The sequence below is a fragment of the Aquarana catesbeiana genome, linkage group LG09 (assembly GCF_042186555.1).
Source record: "Aquarana catesbeiana isolate 2022-GZ linkage group LG09, ASM4218655v1, whole genome shotgun sequence".
Classification (NCBI taxonomy): domain Eukaryota; kingdom Metazoa; phylum Chordata; class Amphibia; order Anura; family Ranidae; genus Aquarana; species Aquarana catesbeiana.
Genome location: NC_133332.1, coordinates 25628628 through 25647683, shown reverse-complemented (window position 1 = coordinate 25647683; position 19056 = coordinate 25628628). Strand labels below are relative to the sequence as shown.

At 44.4% G+C, this 19056-nt stretch overlaps 1 protein-coding gene across 2 annotated transcripts in view; it reads left to right on the top strand.

Annotated features, from left to right (window-relative positions):
* Nucleotides 1-18606, top strand: part of SYTL4 (synaptotagmin like 4) — a 169290-nt gene extending 150684 nt beyond the window's left edge. For both annotated transcript variants that reach the window (XM_073598150.1, XM_073598149.1), the window contains exons 9-17: nucleotides 1679-1782; nucleotides 2089-2175; nucleotides 4870-5048; nucleotides 7542-7644; nucleotides 7754-7915; nucleotides 10179-10278; nucleotides 13897-13996; nucleotides 17081-17289; nucleotides 18060-18606. In XM_073598150.1, coding sequence (XP_073454251.1) covers nucleotides 1679-1782; nucleotides 2089-2175; nucleotides 4870-5048; nucleotides 7542-7644; nucleotides 7754-7915; nucleotides 10179-10278; nucleotides 13897-13996; nucleotides 17081-17289; nucleotides 18060-18199 — 1184 coding nt within the window. In that variant the 3' untranslated portion in view covers nucleotides 18200-18606. The remainder of the gene's footprint in view (nucleotides 1-1678; nucleotides 1783-2088; nucleotides 2176-4869; nucleotides 5049-7541; nucleotides 7645-7753; nucleotides 7916-10178; nucleotides 10279-13896; nucleotides 13997-17080; nucleotides 17290-18059) is intronic.
* Nucleotides 18607-19056: the final 450 nt, after the last annotated feature.

Below are 19056 nucleotides of genomic sequence, written 5' to 3'. Positions count from 1 at the left end.
TCTACGCATACTGTTAAAATGGTTGTAAACCTCTGACAGGAAACATGAACACAGCACATCCCTCCGTCTATAGTGTGCACTTGTCTCAGTTCAGAGCACTAAGGAGGTTATTTACTGGTGAGTGCAAAATCTGGTGCAGCTCTACATAGAAACCAATCCGCTTCCAGGTTTTTTTTTGCCAAAGCTTAATTGAACAAGCTGAAGTTAGAAGCCGATTGGCTACCATGCACAGCTGCACCAGATTCTGAGTGCACCAGTTTTAGTAAATCTCCCCCTAAGTGTCATTTCTGTCTGATGCCTTGTTCCTCTATGCCTTGTTCCGCTATCTGCATGAGTCACTTCTGACAAGTTTTCCCGACACCAAGAGAAAAAATGTGACCGCTTAGGGAGCTCCAGCACACAGCCTGTGATTGACGGCCTCAGTTCTGTTTCTGTGTGCTGTGTGAAAAGGGGGGGTCCCTTCCCTTCAATCAACTCTGACTGAGCTCTGCGGAGCGTAAATGCAGCCCCCGCCTCCTGCTTTCTGAGAGCTCAGACAAGCTGTATAAATCATTGACTTTGGCTGTAGGGAAGAGAAGACTGCAGATTAACAGGTACAACCTATGTAGGAGGATTTGTTTCATCTCTGTGTGAGGCCAGTCACTTCACTGGGTATATGTAAGGGGCTACAACCACTTTGACCATTTGTCGACCACCTCACGTATGAGTACAGCGGTAGAGTGTCTCTTCATTGCTAAAACACAAATGTGACAAAAAACCTTGTTTTATAAATTATGATGGGAATGATAGATATTGATACTGATTGATATCGAGTGGAATATTAATGATGGCTGATCTTTATGGCGGATGACATTGATGAGGATGATAAATGATATTAACATGGGTTGATTATTTATTTATATATATATATAATATATATATATATATATATATATATTACCAAAAGTATTGTGACGCCTGCCTTTACACGCACATGAACTTTAATGGCATCCCAGTCTTAGTCCGTAGGGTTCAATATTGAGTTGGTCCACCCTTTGCAGCTATAACAGCTTCAACTCTTCTGGGAAGGCCGTCCACAAGGTTTAGGAGTGTGTCTATGGGAATATTTGACCATTCTTCCAGAAGTGCATTTGTAAGGTCAGGCACTCATGTTGGATGAGAAGGCCTGGCTCGCAGTCTCTGCTTTAATTCATCCCAAAGGTGTTCTATTGGGTTGAGGTCAGGACTCTGTGCAGGCCAGTCAAGTTCCTCCACCCCAAACTCGCTCATCCATGTCTTTATGGACCTTGCTTTGTGCACTGGTCCAAACCCTTTGGTGGAGGGGGGATTATGATGTGGGGTTGTTTTTCAGGGGTTTGGCTTGGCCCCTTAGTTCCAGTGAAGGGAACTCTTAAGGCGTCAGAATACCAAGACATTTTGGACAATTTCATGCTCCCAACTTTGTGGGAACAGTTTGGGGATGGCCCCTTCCTGTTTCAATATGACTGCGCAATAGTGCACAAAGCAAGGTCCATAAAGACATGGATGAGCAAGTTTGGGGTGGAGGAACTTGACTGGCCTGACCAGTCCTGACCTCAACCTATATATTTTTTATTATTATTATTTTTTTTTTTTTTTAACATCACTTCATTATACTATACATTAATCTGGTGTGTATATCTTTTAATGTGCATTTTAGATTACAGCAAGTCCACCATAGATTTACGTCCAGAAGAGAAGGTCAAAGAAGAAAGATCCATGGGGGATCGAAGCAAGTCTGTTCCTGGGCTGAATGTAGAAATGGTTTGTATTGTGCATTACCCGTATACTCGCTCCTGTGTGATTTCTCTGTATGCTATAAATTAATAAAATCTCTGAATCTCAGAAAACAATATTCCTTCCAGGCTCAGTAGGGTGAAGACCATCTCGGTTTGCCATACTCCACAATTGTATGTCGTCTTGGCACCGAGTTTCTTAATGCAGACCAGGCACTTTATTAAAATCAAATGTTATTTATTCCATGGTACTTTGATACAACCTTTCACCAACAAAAATGGTTGTCGACCACCTGCTGCTTTTGTTCATTTTCACCATTTTTGTTTTTAATAGGAAGAGGAAGATGAAGATATTGATAATTTGGTGGAAATCCATCGCTTAAGCTCAGGAAGAGGCAGCTTGCGCAGTGGGACATCCACGGTTGGAACCACGTTTTATTTTGAATATAAACACTTAGCAAAGGGTGCATGTCCGTAGAATGGTTATTTCAGAATTGTGCGTTTTTATTTTAGTGTAGGTGGCATTATTTATGTAGCTTCCATGGTGTTTTATAATACATATGTTTAAACAATGGATTAGTATTAGGAATGAGCCGAACACCTCCCCCCCCCCCGGTTCGGTTCGCACCTGAACATGCAAACAGGCAAAAAGTTTGAGCGAACATGCAAATCTTATTAAAGTCTATGGGACACGAACCTGAAAAATCTGTTATAATTTTAAAGGCTTATATGCAAGTTATTGCCATAGAAAGGTTATGGGGACCCAGGAACTGCCCCAGGGGACATGTATCAATGCAAAAAAACATTTTTAAAACATATCATGCCTGAGGGGTCCCCTTACAAGTGGCGCATCTGTGCAATGCATAGACTAGTGCCGCAGCAAAATTACCTTTCTAAAGGAAAAAATGTCATTTAAACTTGCTCGCGGCTGTAATCTATTGCCGGCTTCTGGCAATATAGATGAAAAATCAATGAAAAAATTGTCCCTTTGGGTCTGGCATAGATTTTAAGGGGAACTCCACGCCAAAATTTAAAAATCAAAATTGGCGTGGGGGTCCCCCCCAAAATCCATACCTGACTTTTATCCGAGCAAGCAGCCTGGCAGGCAAGGAAAGTGGGGGGACGGACGAGCGAGCTCATGAACCATCCCAGGCCACTTGCCCTCAAAATGGGGAGGGTGCTTTGGGGTCCAAGGGCCTCTTCCCCACAACCCTGGCCCGGTGTTGTGGGGGTCTGCAAGCGGGGGGCCTTATAGGAATCTGGGGGCCCCCTTTAACAAGGGGGCCCCCAGATTCTGCATCCCCCCTATGTGAATGGGAAGGGGTACATTGTACTCCTACCCATTCACCAAAAAAAAGTGTAAAAAGGTAAAAACCACAATACAGTTTTTGACAATTCCTTTATTAAAAAAAAAAATTAAAAAAAGTGTCCCGCAATGTCCATCCATCTTCAATAACGCCGCAAGATGGACCTGAAAAATAGAAAAAGAAAAGAAAAAAACTCCGCCCCGATGGGAGGCCTCCCGGTGACTGCTGTCTTCTCTCTGTGACAGCTGTTATTTAGGCAAGTGCGGGGCCACCCTCTAACCTAACTGGATGAACCCGCCCCCTCTGACATCACATGATGTCAGAAGGTGGTGGGGATCACTCGGTTACGTCCCCAGGTGGCCCCGCCCTTGCCTATACAACAGCTGCCACAGCCAAGAGACAGCAGTTGCCGGGAGGCCTCCCATCAGGGCGGATTTTTAAAAAAAATATTTTTCAGGTCCGTCGGGCATCGTGTTTAAAGATGGATGGACATCGCGGGACACTTTTTTTTTTTTTTCTATTTTATTAAAGGAATTGTCAAAAACTGTCTATTGTGTTTTTTTACTTTTTGACACTTTTTTTTTTTTTGGTGAATGGGTAGGGGTACAATGTACCACATACCCTTAGGGGGGGCGGGATCTGGAGGCCCCCTTGTTAAATGGGGGCTTCCAGATTCCAATAAGCCCCCACCCGCAGACCCCCACAATCTTCGGGGCCAGGGTTGTGGTGAAGAGGCCCTTGTCCCCATTAACATGGAAACAAGGTGCTTTGGGGGGGGACCAAGGCAGGCAGCCTGGTATGGTCCGCTTGCCCCCCCCTTTCCCGATTGTGTGGATAAGGGTCTGATATGGATTTTGGGGGGAACCCTACGCCTTTTTTTTCTTAATTCTGTCATAGGGTTCCCCTTAACCACGTCAATGCCAATGCACATTGTTTGGCCAATCGTGGCTCACAGCAGACCGCGCTGTGATTGGGCAAAGCATGCAGGTCAGGTGCATTGCATTGGCCAATTGGCGGCCGTCAATGCACTGTGATCTCGCAGTGCATTATGGGACACTCCAGGGCGCTCGAATTTGACGCGAACGCCCCATATGTTTGGTTAGTTTGTGAACAAACGAACACCCAATTCAAACATTGGGACCTGTCCTAATTAGTATGGATTCTGAAAAAAGGGGTCAGGGGACAGTTCAAAATGATGGCTCTACCAAAGTCCTATACTGAAAATATAGAGCATGTCTTCTACAGACAGTAAGCAGGCTTGGCCATCTGGAGTGCAACGCGGATGCTCTAGTAATATGGCCATATTGGTGCATGGCTCATCAAAGGTGGCAGTATGAGTACCACAGCCACAATGTTACATTGTTAAATGAACATGCCCTCTGCATGTTGAAGGGGAATTAAACTGTATCTCAGCACCAGAAATTAAAAACTCTGTGTCATTAATTTGTAATAATTAGAGCAAACTCACCCATCTATCCATGTCTCCATGCTTAGTTTTTTTGAGAAATAACTTTGAAAAGCACACCCCTAGCATTTCTAGCTGTGGCCATCTTGAGTAAGGGCAGATGATACATGTAGTATTTACTTCCTGGAATCCATCTGCCCTTAGCTGAGGCATGCAGACAGGAGGGTGTATTTAGCTGAGAAAGTCCCTCCTCCACATGTCCTGTGTGTGTGTGTGTGTGTGCTCTGGATATGCATGCAAGTTTGCCTATTTGTGTGTGCAAATCCTACCCACTCCACCCAGAACTGATAAAAATGAATTTTGGTTGGAGCTGGTGATTATCTGTCTGTTTCCCTTCCTACAGAGCACGCTGGGGAGCATGATGAGTATTTACAGCGAGGCCGGAGACTACGGGAACATCATAGTAACTGGAGAAATCGTCTTCTCCTTGAAATACGATGGAAAGACACAGATCCTCAGCATTGTGGTGAAGGAGTGCCGCAACTTGGCCTACGGAGATGACGCAAAGAGACGCTCCAACCCGTAATTCGCTTTCTTCTTTTATGTTCAGTTTTCCATAGAGCATCGAAGTTTCCACTTTCATTGTTAGTTTGTTAGTCTGCGGAACAGAGCTGAGAGCCATACATATCTGCCTCAAGGGAATCCAATCTTACTGGACTTGTAATTAGGTTGCACCAATACCACTTTTTTAAGACAGAGTAAAAGTACCGTTACTTTTTTTTCACATACTCGCCAATACCGATTACCAATACTTCTTTTTTTTTTTTTTCTTTTTTTTTTAATGTAATGTGACAGTGGCACTAATACGCAGCACTGATAGTTGGCACTGATAAGGCGTGGCCTGTTAGTAGGTTTTTTTTTTTTTTTTTTTTTTTTTTTTTTTTTTATCAGCCCTGTTGGGGGGGGGGGGGGGCTTTGCTGATATATCAGGGGTCTAAACAGACCCCTGATATCTCCCCTTTGAGACGGGAGAGAGACTGAGGATAGAGATTCCCCAGTCCCTTTCTCAGCAGCCTCAGCTGCACTGAAGATGAATGGAGAGGCGACAGAGGCTCCTCTCCATTCATAAACTGAAGCATCGTAAACACAGATTACGATGCGCAGTTATAAATGGACAGTCGTGATCTCACTGGCTCTGTGCATTCAGAAAAGGAAGGAGCTGGTAAATGACAGATTTACCCGTCCCTTCCTCTGCTCTTCATCCTGAAAGATCCAGGACATGGGGGATCCGCAGGAGGCCACGGAGAGAATGGGAGGATGCAGGGGGACCCGAAGGATGACACAGAGGGGGACCCGGAGGACGAAACTAATCGGGACACGGAGGATGACACAGGGAGCACCGAGGGGGAGAGCTAGGGGTGATTGGTGCGGCGATGGAGGCAATTACAAGCACCGATCTCCCTGACAGCCACGGGAGGGAGAGGAGGAGAACCGGCTGTCAGAAAAGCTATACAGGGAGATCGGTGCTTGTAACTTCCCCCACCACCGCACCCATCACCTCTGAGGCTGCCCAAGTATCGGGTCAAGCATCGGAGCATTTGCAAGAGTACAAGTACCCATGCAAATGCTCAGTATCGGTATTGGTGCAACCCTACTTGTAATCAGTAGTGAGACAGTAAAACATTATCACAGGGTAAAGTTTACACTTGCAGTTTGGGGGGCAGTAAAGACAGGCCAGTTGAACCATGACTGAAACATTCATTTCCCTATCACACTGCCCCCCTTACATCAAGTGTCCCTATCACAGTGCCCCCTTACATCAGGCATCCTCATCAGTGTCTCCCTTTCATCAGGTGCCTCCAGCACAGTGTTCCCATCAAAGTGGTCCCCTTCCATCAGGGGTCCCCATCACAGTGGCCCCCATTCATTAGGTGTCTTCTTCCATCAGGTGTCCCCATCACAGTGTCCCCCTTCATCAGATGTCCCTATCACAGTGCCCCCTAACATCAGGTGTCCCCATCACAGTGCCCACTTCCATCCGGTGCCCCCTTCCATCAGGTGTCCTCGTCACAGTGGCCTCTTCCATCAGGTGTCCCTATCCATTAGATGTCCCATTCTGATAGGTGTTCCCATCGCAGTGCCCCCTTCCATAAGCTGTCCCCATCACAGTGCTCCCTTCCATCCAATGTCCCTATCACACTGCCCCCCTTCCATCAGGTGTCCCCAACACAGTGCCCTCTTCCATCTGGTGTCCCCATCACAGTTCCCCCTTTCATCAGGTGTTCCCATCACAGTTCCCTCTTCCATCAGGTGTCCCCATCACCATGCCTCCTTCCATCAGGTGTCCCCATCACAGTGCTCTCTTCCATAAGGTGTTCCCATCACAGTGCCCCCTTCCATCCAATGTCCCCATCACCGTGCCCCCTTACATCCAATGTCCCCATCACAGTGCCCCCTTCCATCCAATGTCCCCATCACAGTGCCCCCTTCCATCCAATGTCCCCATCACAGTGCCCCCTTCCATCCAATGTTCCCATCACAGTGCCCCCTTCCATAAGGTGTTCCCATCACAGTGCCCCCTTCCATCCAATGTCCCCATCACAGTGCCCCCTCACATCCAATGTCCCCATCACAGTGCCCCCTTCCATCCAATGTCCCCATCACAGTTCCCCCTTCCATAAGGTGTTCCCATCACAGTGCCCCCTTCCATCCAATGTCCCCATCACAGTTCCCCCTTCCATCAGGTGTCCTCATCACAGTGCCGCTGTACCTTTTAATGGGAAGGCAGAGGGCGGGAGCTGGCGAAGGGTACAAGTCCACTTCTCTCATCCTCTGATGCTGAGTGTAGGGCATGCATCTGACATCCATGTTGTTAGGATGTTAGCAGTCCTAACAACCAATCACTATAAAGGAGGGGGGAACCTGTCTTGGGGACTGGCTGGCTGGTGGTCCAGGTGGCACTGTTAATTCGGGTCTGGACCGTGGGCCAATATTTAGTGATGTTTGTAGAGAGAATATATTTTGCCATGTTATTTCGGAAGTGTTGAGTCGTACATCTGCAATACCTTCTTTTAGATACGTCAAGTCCTATCTCCTGCCTGACAAGTCCCGCCAAGGGAAACGCAAAACCACAATTAAACGGAACACCGTCAACCCTCTGTATTCTGAAACGTTACAGGTAAGTAGAATGATTTGATCTAAGCAGAAAAATATATTTTATTTAAAGCTGAACTCTGGTCATCTTTAAAAAAGCAAAGATAAAATAGATTTTGTTTATTTGTCTCTAGTACATTGTCCCGGAATCAGTCCTGCTTTCCAGAACCTTACAGCTCTCCGTCTGGCACCATGACCGATTTGGAAGGAACGCATTCCTCGGGGAGGTGAACCTGCCTCTGGACTCCTGGAACTTTGAGAGTACGATGGACGAGTGTCTTCCTCTGCTTGGCAAGGTGACTCTTTTCACGTTCTTTCATCCACCAGTGACACCTGTTTCTGTGGTGGCATCATTTTCTGTTTTTATGAGCTTTTATTAAAGGAATTATTAACCTACATGACAACAAACACAATGTTAGCCAAGGAGGGTGAATATACACAATTATGGTGCAATACAATGGTGGTCTGGAATCTGGATGAACCAACGGTTCGGTCCAAGCTTTGGTTTCCTGGGCATTTGAACGAATGTCTGAACTTTTGCCTGTTCAGTCCCCTGTTCACTGTGCATTATATATAGAAGCAATGTTTCTACTACTTCTGTATATTACAGCTTCTTGCTGTCGCTGGTTCCTAAGGAAACCACGAGTGCTTGCACCCACGGCATCCCTAGGAACCACCGACATCGCAGGGAATCTTCATCATGAGGAATTCCCACTGGTCATATTTGGGCAGTGACGTCATTACTAGAGATGTGAAGACCCGGAAAAAAAACTGAAAAATTCGGGGAAAAAAACGTTTTTTTTTGTTTTTTTTTTCCCTCAAAAAATTGGAAAAATTGAAAAAAGAAAAAAAAATTGTGGAATATTTTATTTTAACATGATGAATAAAATATTTTAAGACAGGGTGTTCAAATATTTTCCAAATAATTTCTAAAAAAAAATGTATGATATCAGATTATTCTAATTTCTGTGCAGTGAGGACAAGCAAGTCCTAGGTAACAAACGGAACCCTCCAATGCAAGAACAGTATGCATTTTTTCCTTTAGGGGGTGCTGTGCTGCTATTGTAACAAGAACCGGTCCGGTCAAACCTTATGTTTTTAGAAGCTCCTAATTGTGATGACGGACAAAAAAAAGAGGAGCCGCAGAAGCAGAGAGGATACCGACAATTTCAGCTCAGAAAATGATTCTGATTAAATGTCCATTGTGGCACTGTGTTGCTTTAACTGACAATTGCGCGGTCGTGCGACGTTGTACCCAAACAAAATTGACGTCCTTTTTTCCCCACAAATAGAGCTTTCTTTTGGTGGTATTTGATCACATCTGCGATTTTTATTTTTTGCGCTATAAACAACAAAAAAACGACGATTTTGAGAAAAAAAAAAATTTTTTTGCTAGAATATCCCAAAAACGTTTTCTTTAAAAAAAATTTCTTCATCAGTTTAGGCCGATATGTATTCTTCTACATATTTTTGGTAAAGAAAATCGCAATAAGCGTATATTCATTGGTTTGCGCAAAAGTTATAACATCTACAAAATAGGGGATAGATTTTATAGCATTTTTATTATTTTATTTTTGCTAGTAGTGGTGGCGATCTGCGACATTGCTGTGGACAGATCAGACACTTTTGACCAAGGGATTAAGTGTTCCCTGGGAGGTGTTTCTAACTGTGGGGGGAGGGGACTGATTGGAGGAGGAGAAAGATCGCTTCTCCTGATCACTAGGAAAAGACGATCTCTCTCTACTCCCCTTTCAGAACAGGGATCTGTCTGTTTACATGCACAGATCCCTGTTCTGGCTCTCTGAGGAGCGATAGCGGGTGGCTGGCGGACATCGCAGCTGCCGGCCAAGCGCATTGGCTCCAGCGCCGCGGGCGCGCTCCCCCTATAGCTACTTAAAGTGGTTAAAGTGGCCGATGTACAAGGATGGCTATTCGCGCAACCGTGGAATGGTTTAGATCAAAGTATATTCATGTGTTAGAATGGCCAAGTCACAGTCCAGACCTAAATCCAATTGAGAATCTGTGGCAAGACCTGAAAATTGCTGTTCACAGATGCTCTCCATCCAATCTGACAGAGCTTGAGATATTTTGCAAAGAAGAAGAATGGGCAAAAATGTCCCTCTCTAGATGTGCAAAGCTGGTAGAGACATCCCCAAAAAGACTTGCTGCGGTAATTGCAGAGAAAGAGGGTTCTACAAAGTATTGACTCAGGGGGGCTGAATACAAATGTACCCCACACTTTTCACATATTTATTTGTAAAAAATGTTGAAAACCATTTATCATTTTCCTTCCACTTCACAATTATGTGCCACTTTGTGTTGGTCTATAACATAAAATCCCAATAAAATACATTTACATTTTTTGATTGTAACATGACAAAATGTGCAAAATTTCAAGAGGTATGAATACTTTTTCAAAGAGGTGTGGAAGCGTTAAAGCCCACCCTCTTTTCCGCCACACATATTCATTACGTGAGTGCCAAGAGGTAAGTTGTGCTGATGGCGTATATATGCAGTATCTATTCATTACCTCTCATGTCATTTTTATTTTTTATACAGGGCAATGCTGACGGTGCATCCAGCTACAAAGGGGAACTAGTTGTATCCTTAAAGTTCGTCCCACCGTCCAAGTCCACAACTGGAAGTGAGAGAAGAAAAAGTGGGTGACCCTTTCATTTCTGGAAATGCTTTTTATATGCAAATGAAGAACGCCTACTCCTCAAGATTGACACCCATTCATTCAGGCATGTTGATATTTGCATAACTCCTCCCAAGATCCAGCCCACCCAGGGCTCTTGAAAGGAGTACTGAGGCAGGGGGCTGTGATATTTTCAGGAAGCTATGTACAGCATCCTGCTGGCCCCTCCTAGTTTCCATGATCTGCCTGATTTTGCAAGTAGAAGCACAGGGACCCAGTTATGATGTCACTGCGTTCAAAATAAAGTAATGGAATGAAAATGGAAAGATTATATTTTAAAACGTCACTGGCATGTTAAAGGGGGGGGGGGGGGTTAAGCCATGGAAGGCAAAATTTAAGTAGACTACTGACCTGGCCATTTTATAGATGGGTAACTCCTATCCTCATATTTATTAGTGGTTCCAAATTAATAACTACTGCAGTAGGGAACAGACACAAAAGATACACTCCGCATCTTTCCAAATAACTGTTCTGCTTTATTATGACGCAATTGAAGGTTTTTATACACCTGATTACGTTACAATATTACAATTGTGTGTTTATGGTAACAAGGGGCGTAACATAGGCAGGCTAATTCTAATCAGGACTCAAAAGAATGCAAACATGTAATGAAAACATTATTAGTACCGTGTGCACAGTGAAGGCAGTGTGCAATACATCTAAAATAGAATTATATACAGAACTTACAAATTTCCTGTACAAATACATTTCAGTTTTAATACTTTATTAATCCTTTAACGCAATATTCCTTAAAAAAAAGCTAGAATAAATACCAAAACGAGTCACACAGCAGCTCTGATGCTGGGAAGGTGCAAGAATGGAAATTGAAGTGCCACACCACTGCTAAATGGTTCAGATATAACTTTATTCCGATGAAAGTCAGGGAGGCAATCCAAAGAGTATCCAACAAGTTTCGGGGGTCCTTCATCAGTGTTTCATACTGAAAACAATGGGAATGGAGTTGAAGTGAACTTTAGTGGTATTTCTTCCAATGTGATTACAAACACAGGCCTTGCCAGAAGCTGGTTCACTTCTAGTCAATTTACATGGTTTGCAACCAAACTTTGATGGAGGAGACATTTTTGGACTCCTGAAATGTGTTGGTTACTCTTTTAGATTGTCTTGCAGACTATTATTGGAATAAAGTTGTATCTGGACCTCTTTCACAGTGGTTTGGCACTTCAAATTCCATTCTTGTAAAATTCCCCTACCAGCCAAGGTTCTGAGTAAGCGTGGGTTGGCATGAAACGCGTCAACAAGTTCTCCTTCTCCTTGGAGCTGTGATGTTGTCTGATGTTTTATTCAACACTGTAAATGATGATGTTTTCTCATTCTCAGTGTGCAGTTATCCACTTTTGTCTACATGTGTCAGGAATCGGCAGCAGATTAGCCAGATCTGCATGGCTACACTTAGAAACTGAGACGAAACCATATATATTAAAGTGAATGTATTAATAGAAAAACAAAAGACATCCAAATACCAGCTAACCTAAAGACATAAATGAGCAATTAACCAAATGACAAATTACCTTACCACCTAACTATAATACAATATATACAAGACCCCAGATAGCAAGGATAACTTGCCACAAATTTGTGTCAGTGTTGAATTGTAAGTCTTGTTAACTTGCTGCACATTTTCACTGGCAAGTTGTACACTTGCAGAGTACTTGAAGCGCAAGTTCTAGTTGACACTTTTCCACTTTGTAGCAAATTTGCGTGGCAAGTCTCTAGCAAGAGCAAAGTTGCAGTGGTGAGTGTACAGCAAGAGCTCTGCAAGTCTACAGCATGAAAATTCAGCCACAGTGACCCCCTGTGGTGGGATGACTATTGCACAATGTAACTGAAGCAGAACTTGCAGCAGACTTGCAGAATAATTGCAAAGAAAGTTGATCTGGAGTCATGTAATGCAGACTTGCTGCAATTGCGCAACAAACTTGTGAAGCCTGGCAAGTCTAGCAATAGCTTGGGAAGTGGCCACAGGGAATACCAGAGATGCAAGGAAGGGGGGAACCAGTACTATGATCAGGAACAAGGGGAGCAGATATAAGGCAGCAGGGTGCAGGCTACAGGATGCAGCTAAAGAGCAAGATCAGGAGAAAGATAAATTGCTAGGAGCATCTGACTTAGCACAGCACAGGAAAATACTGATGTGAATTGTACGAGTAGAGGAGAGACTAAATACCCTCCCAGCAACCAAGACCAGGTGGAGACTGATTACCAGAAGCTGCTGGCTGCTGGGAGACACCCACTAGTGGACACTGGAACTAAAACTATCAGCTCTGGGAAGCACAGTGCCACCAGTTGATGAAGTCCTGACAACATGCTACGCAGTGGCGGCTGATGGTTTTTTGTTCGGGGGGGCGGAAAACAACCGAACACCCCCCCCGCGGCAACTCCAACCCCCCAACTACTCTGCCTGCTGTCCGCCAGTTGATCTACCGGCACTTACCCCATCTAGGCGGCGGAGATCGGACATCCATGGAGCGGGGACGGGGCATGCATCATGGAGCGGTAGCAAGGGCCGAGTATCCATCATGGAATGGCGGCGGGGGGCGGGCATCCATCATGGAGCAGCGACGGGGACCGGGCATCCAAGCATTGTCGGGACTGGGTGGCTCTTCTCCTCCTTGCTTACGCTGTGTGTCTCCTCCCCTCCTCCTATGCGTCCAATAGGATTGCCTGTCCTTTCAGCCAATTGGGTGACAGGTATCAGTCCCGCTTTCTGATTGGCTGGGAGGAGGATCAGTGTTGCAACAGCGAATATTAATTTGCTGTTGCAACACACCTGGGTGGGCTCCAGATGCATCCTCAGCTCCTGAGCCCACCATATTTTGAAGCCTATTAGAGCCTATGGCTCTAATCAAGTGCTTTAAAAAAAGCCTGGCTGCTGTAATTCATGCGCCCGTTGACCCAAAAGGGGGCGGACGCATGAATAGGGGGCAGCCATGGATAGATTAATGCAATGCATGAATCTATTCATTACTCATATAGGGGGTGGTAAGGAGAGAAGGGGCAGCGCCCGGGCGCCCTTAATGGACGGGCCACCACTGATGCTACGGTTACAAGCCAAACCAACCCCGGAGTTGGATTAGGGGATTAGTGTATAAAATTTGTGAAGCCAAGGAGGCCCTGGAGATTCTCTGGGGTGTAGAAGCTGCCGGCCCAATAACCAGAACACCTACATTAATATCAATACTTTAGGATAGCAAAACCAATAAGGTAACCCTATGGGCCAGCACTATTTTTTTACTTTCCTTAACTGGGAAGGGGCAGTACAAGGAGCCAATTAGACTTTTCTTCATGCACATGTGCTAATAAGGAACATGCCGATGGTAAGGAAGAGTAGAGTGAGTTCTTAGTGTGGTATTGCACCTCCATTGTCCACACACCCCCACACTGTAATGCACATGGCTATCCATAGTCATCCAGGAGGGACCTTTTGGACCTACAGCCAACCTACATAAACGCAGCATGGTATTATTACATAACTATGTATTTCTCCATTTTGTAGTGAGAAACTGAAGATCTGTAAATTTATAAAGTTGTATATTATCTTTATTTTTCTTTTTTATCAAGGTAAGCCCGACGAAGCAGGAGAACTTCATGTCTGGATTAAAGAAGCCAAAAACCTGACGGCAGCTAAGACGGGAGGAACATCCGACAGCTTTGTGAAGGGGTGAGAAATAATTACCTTCAGCTATGTTATCCAAAGACAGGTCAGGGGATTATCAAAGAGTCAGAACAGCAACACCATGTGAATAAAGCGTGATTATACTGACTTTGCTCCCTTGAAGAGATTTGTGCACTGATACTATTCGGCAATGCCGGGACAAGGTCATCCTGTGCCCATGGCAAAGAGGCAAAACTGATAACCTGTAAAACCTTCATAACCTATGGACAATTTTAGGTACTATAAGCGGTATTGAACCCAAAACTAAAAAGTTAATATACTGCAGCTTCCCAATCATTAGCTGTAGTGGCTGCATTCGTTTTTTATTTATTTATTTATTTTTTCTTTGTTTTTACCTGGTGGTCTGGCCAGCAGGAACACGACAAGGGGTGGACGGAAGGGCAAAGTGCCCTGGGCGCAGAGGCGCAATCTGGAAAGGGGGTGCTGAGAACAGATGAGTGCTCAGATCTCCAGCTGCCCGAATGACAGGAGCGAGGCTGCCGTCATTCCTGTCATTCAGAACAACGCACAGTGCTGGCTGCGATGCCTGCTGGAAGGAGGACTTTGCTCCCCCCACCCTCCAGCTGTAGGACTAGTTCTCCTCCGCCTACCTCCTCTGAAACTTGTAGGCTCTGGTTTAGGCTTCTTGTTGTGTGGACGGGATGGGTATGCAGCCAGCTTCGGAGGTCCAGCCCACCTGAACCGCCTGCCTGCCTAAACCACCTGCTAAGGCATCCATCCGCCCACCCATCTGGTTACCATCTGGGAGATTGGCTGGTATTGAGGAAGAGGGTGAAATGTGCAGCGCTTATGTGATCATATAAACCATGACAAATAATATTAGTACAGAAAACTTGAATAATAAATGATGTGCTCAAAAATACTCCAAGCAGTCCTCTATTATGACATGTGATGTCTATAAACAGAGTAACTGATGTCCAAAAAAGAAAAAAGTCAGTGACAAGCTTCAGTCATGTGTGATGATAATCCTCAACCACATGTGGATATAATATAGTGACAGTCTTTAACTTCAAATAAGTATGATGTAATAACAGTTAATAGTGGGTCCACCACCAAAGACACCAGAAGCTGCTTACCAGAGGGATTGAACTCAAATAGGTGGTATTGAGGAAGGGTTAACATTGCCGTGTCCACCAGTGCAGGTGGAGGATGGGAGGGGGGCAGGCAGTGGCAGTGAAATTTCACGCCCCCCCATCCCCCACCTGCATTGGTCTTAATAAAAGTGAATGTTAAACTCCTCATCCCCCTGACACCCTTTCCCCCCCACACACACACACCTTGCATTGGTCCTCATGGCAGTGAAAATTTAACCCACAACCCCCCTTCTGCATTTGTGGTAATGTCAATGAAAGTTAACCCCCTACCCCCACATTGGTGGTATTGAGAGGTGTTACATTTCAATGCCACTGATCAACATTGAGGGGGAAGAGGTTAATAATACTGACACCTGTGCTAGGGGTTGTTATTGTGTCCACTGACATCAATGCTGGGAGTTATTAATGCGTCCCCTGATACTTGTGTTGGGGGATATTATGGCGTCCACTGACCTCAAGGCAGGGGGTTATTAATGCTCCCTTCATACCTGTGTTGGGGGTTATTATGGTTTCCACTGACATCAATGCTGGGGGTTATTAATGTGTCCTCTGATACCTGTGTTGGGGGTTATTATGGTTTCCACTGACATCAATGCTGGGGGTTATTCATGTGTCCTCTGATACCTGTGTTGGGGGTTATTATGGTGTCCACTGACATCAATGCTGGGGGTTATTAATGTGTCCTCTGATACCTGTGTTGGGGGTTATTATGGTGTCCACTGACATCAATGCTGGGGGTTATTAATGTGTCCTCTGATACCTGTGTTGGGGGTTATTATGGCATCCACTGACCTTTTAATGCTGGGTGTTAATGCATCCACTGACTTCCATGCTGGGGGTAATTCTTGTGTCTGGGAAGATGCCACGTAAGAAATCCAACTCCAGCTCTCCCTGCAGTAACAAGCAGTTAGACCAGTTTTTCTTTTTTCTTTTGGGATGAAGGTTTTACATAAATAAAGCTGATCACTGTATGCACCCCTGTCAGTGATAAATGGTTTGTCTCAACACTCTAAGCTGCTACATCTGCAGGAGAGTGTGTTCTGCTGAAAAACAGACTTACTGGTAGGATCACCAGCTGAAAATAAAGGTAGGAAAGTTTAAAAAAAAAAACGAATGCAGCCACCATATCTAAGAATTGGTAAGCTGCACTATAATAAATGTTTGTTTTTTGGATTTTAAAGGGGTTGTAAAGGCAGAAGGTTTTTTTTTTTTTATCTTAATGCAATCTATGCATTAAGATAAAAAACCTTTTGTGTGTAACAGTCACTCCAGAACCCCTAATACTTACCTGAGCCCCCTCTCTGTCCAGCGATGTCCACGAATGTCTAAGCCGTCCCGGGACACTCCTCCTGATTGGATAAGATGCAGCAGCAGCATCATTGGCTCCCACGGCTATCAATCAAAGCCAGGGAGCCAATCAGGGGAGAGAGGGAGCGGGGCCAAGCTGGGCTCCGTGTGTCTGAATAGACACACTGAGCTGTGACACGGCTCCAGTGCCCCCATAGGAAGCTGCTGACTGTGGAGGCACTCGATGGGAGGGAGGGGCCATGAGCAGTGAAGAGGGACCCAAGAAGAGGAGGATCGGGGCTGCTCGGTGCAAAACCACTACACAGAGCAGGTAAGTATGAAATGTTTGTTTGTTATTTAAAAAACAAAACAAAAAACAAGACTTTATAATCACTTTAATACCGCTTTAAAGTGATCACATCACAGTGGTAGAGGTGCAATTATTTCAGGGCCATGCAGGACCCCTTCATCACATGCCTAGTGAAGAGGTCCCAAAACACTGTACCTTTACCACTGTGATGTGATCACTTTAATAAGTGCTTGGACATCCTCTTGAAGATGCATGGTGTGCTGGCAATGTATGCTTAGACTTTTATACACAAGGTCCTCTTTCTTTATAAAAATTGATTTTCCATTGACTTTTGATGTTGAGTTGAATTAAAATCGTTCCTCATTTGTTCCCGTACAGATACTTACTACCAATCAAAGGTCGGAACACCAAGAGGAAGACACCAGTAGTCAAGAAGACCCTGAACCCTCACTACAATCACACGTTTGTCTATAACGGCGTCAAGCCTGACGATCTCGAGAATACGTGCCTGGAACTGACGGTCTGGGATCGGGAACCGCTGTCCAGTAATGATTTCCTGGGAGGAGTAAGACTGGGCCCTGGAACTGGTGAGTGAGGTCTTTGGTCTTGCCATTGAACCCATCTAACAGCTTTACATGGGGCTTGATGACTGGAGAGTCCCAAGGGTGTATGAGCTGGGAAGGGAGGGTGAAGGTGTCCCTCATCTGACTTAAGTTGTGGTGTTCTGGAGAACGGATCAAATTAATGTTTATTCACAGCATAGTAGAACAGTGATACTGGGGAATGTTAGATGGTCTTCAGTGCACCACCTGCTGGTTGCAGCTGGTTAATAAGAAATTTAAATATATAACAATTCGTTGACTTACGCAGGCCATGCATGGGTTGAATTGCGAGCGATTTGTCAATCCAAAATTGAAAATTTTGTGCGTTTTTATTTATTTTTTTCTGATGGTGTCATCATCAATTTCAACATTTGACCAGCCAAGCCTTCAATTTCACCAGAGGTTGTTACAGAAAAGAAAATTCATGGTCGGGAATCTTCTTTTCTTTCCAGGTCACAACTCATGCGTATTTCTTTTTCGATTTATATTTCTCGCACGATTCTCCCATCATTGATTAGAAATTTGTTTGTTTTGCAAAAAAATTTCCAACATGCCCAATCGCTCACATTCGATGGTCACACGAAAATCAGCTGTTGCTGTGGCCCCACTAATGGCCGAAAATTGAATGAATATACAAAGGTGTGATTTTTGTTGAGAATTCCACATGTGTATGGCCAGCCTTAGAAAGCGAAGTATTGTTTTCTGACCAGGGTTAACCAATTTTATACCATATTCATTGGCTTGTCTTGTTCTAGGCTTATTCAATGGACAGCTGGTAGACTGGATGGACTCCACCGGAGAAGAGCTGAGCCTATGGAAGAAGATGGGGCAATATCCCGGCTCCTGGGCTGAAGGATCCTTGCAGCTCCGTCCCAGCATGGCCAGGTCAAAGTAGTCCACTGTACTGGGGGGAACAGTCTAGATTGGACAGACGTCCGCCCGCCTTCAATAAACTGTATATTAAAGAAGGAGAAAAGTATGGAGTATTTTTAGCCCACCAATAATGTACATTTATTGATTATTTATTTCCCTTGTTATGAGGTTTTAAGTTATATTGGGACAATTTTCATTAAACATGATGGTGTATGGAATACTCAACTAGATCTGTTCTATAGACACTTCGATCTTCGAGGAATAAACTCCGAGATGGTTCATTCTACGTTGTGACATCATATCATCTGAAGATTTAACCCTATTACACTTATCTGTCTGTAAATACACGCTCGTCTTATGAAGCTGTTCTTGTTTTGTTTCACGAATCACCACTAAATATATGACCGTTAAATACGGCTTTGAAATTGTTGCCATATCAGCAGTTTGTTTTTTTTGTTTTTGTTTTTTATTGTTTGTTTTTATATAGTGGTGTGTCCATAATATTTCTTTGATATTAGATCAGGCTGTTGTAACAATGAACGTACAAGCAAATGAAGTGAAACAAATGTCAATGTAAAAAAAGAGAGAGCGACAAATAATTCCACAGTAGCGCACTAAATTAATCTACAAATCTCCTAAATATTAGCAAAAATCTAAAGATAAATGATCAACATAAAACACCCATACATAATGAAAAGTGTCCATATGGCATATCCAAACAATATGTAAAATATATATATATGAGCCAACATATGCAAAAGTATATGGTAACACAGTCCAGCTTAACCGGTTCCCAACCGGCCACCGCAGTTATGGGCGGCAGGTCGTAGCTGTACGTCGGCTCTTTAAGATGCGCTGTAGGAGCCGACTCGAGTGCCC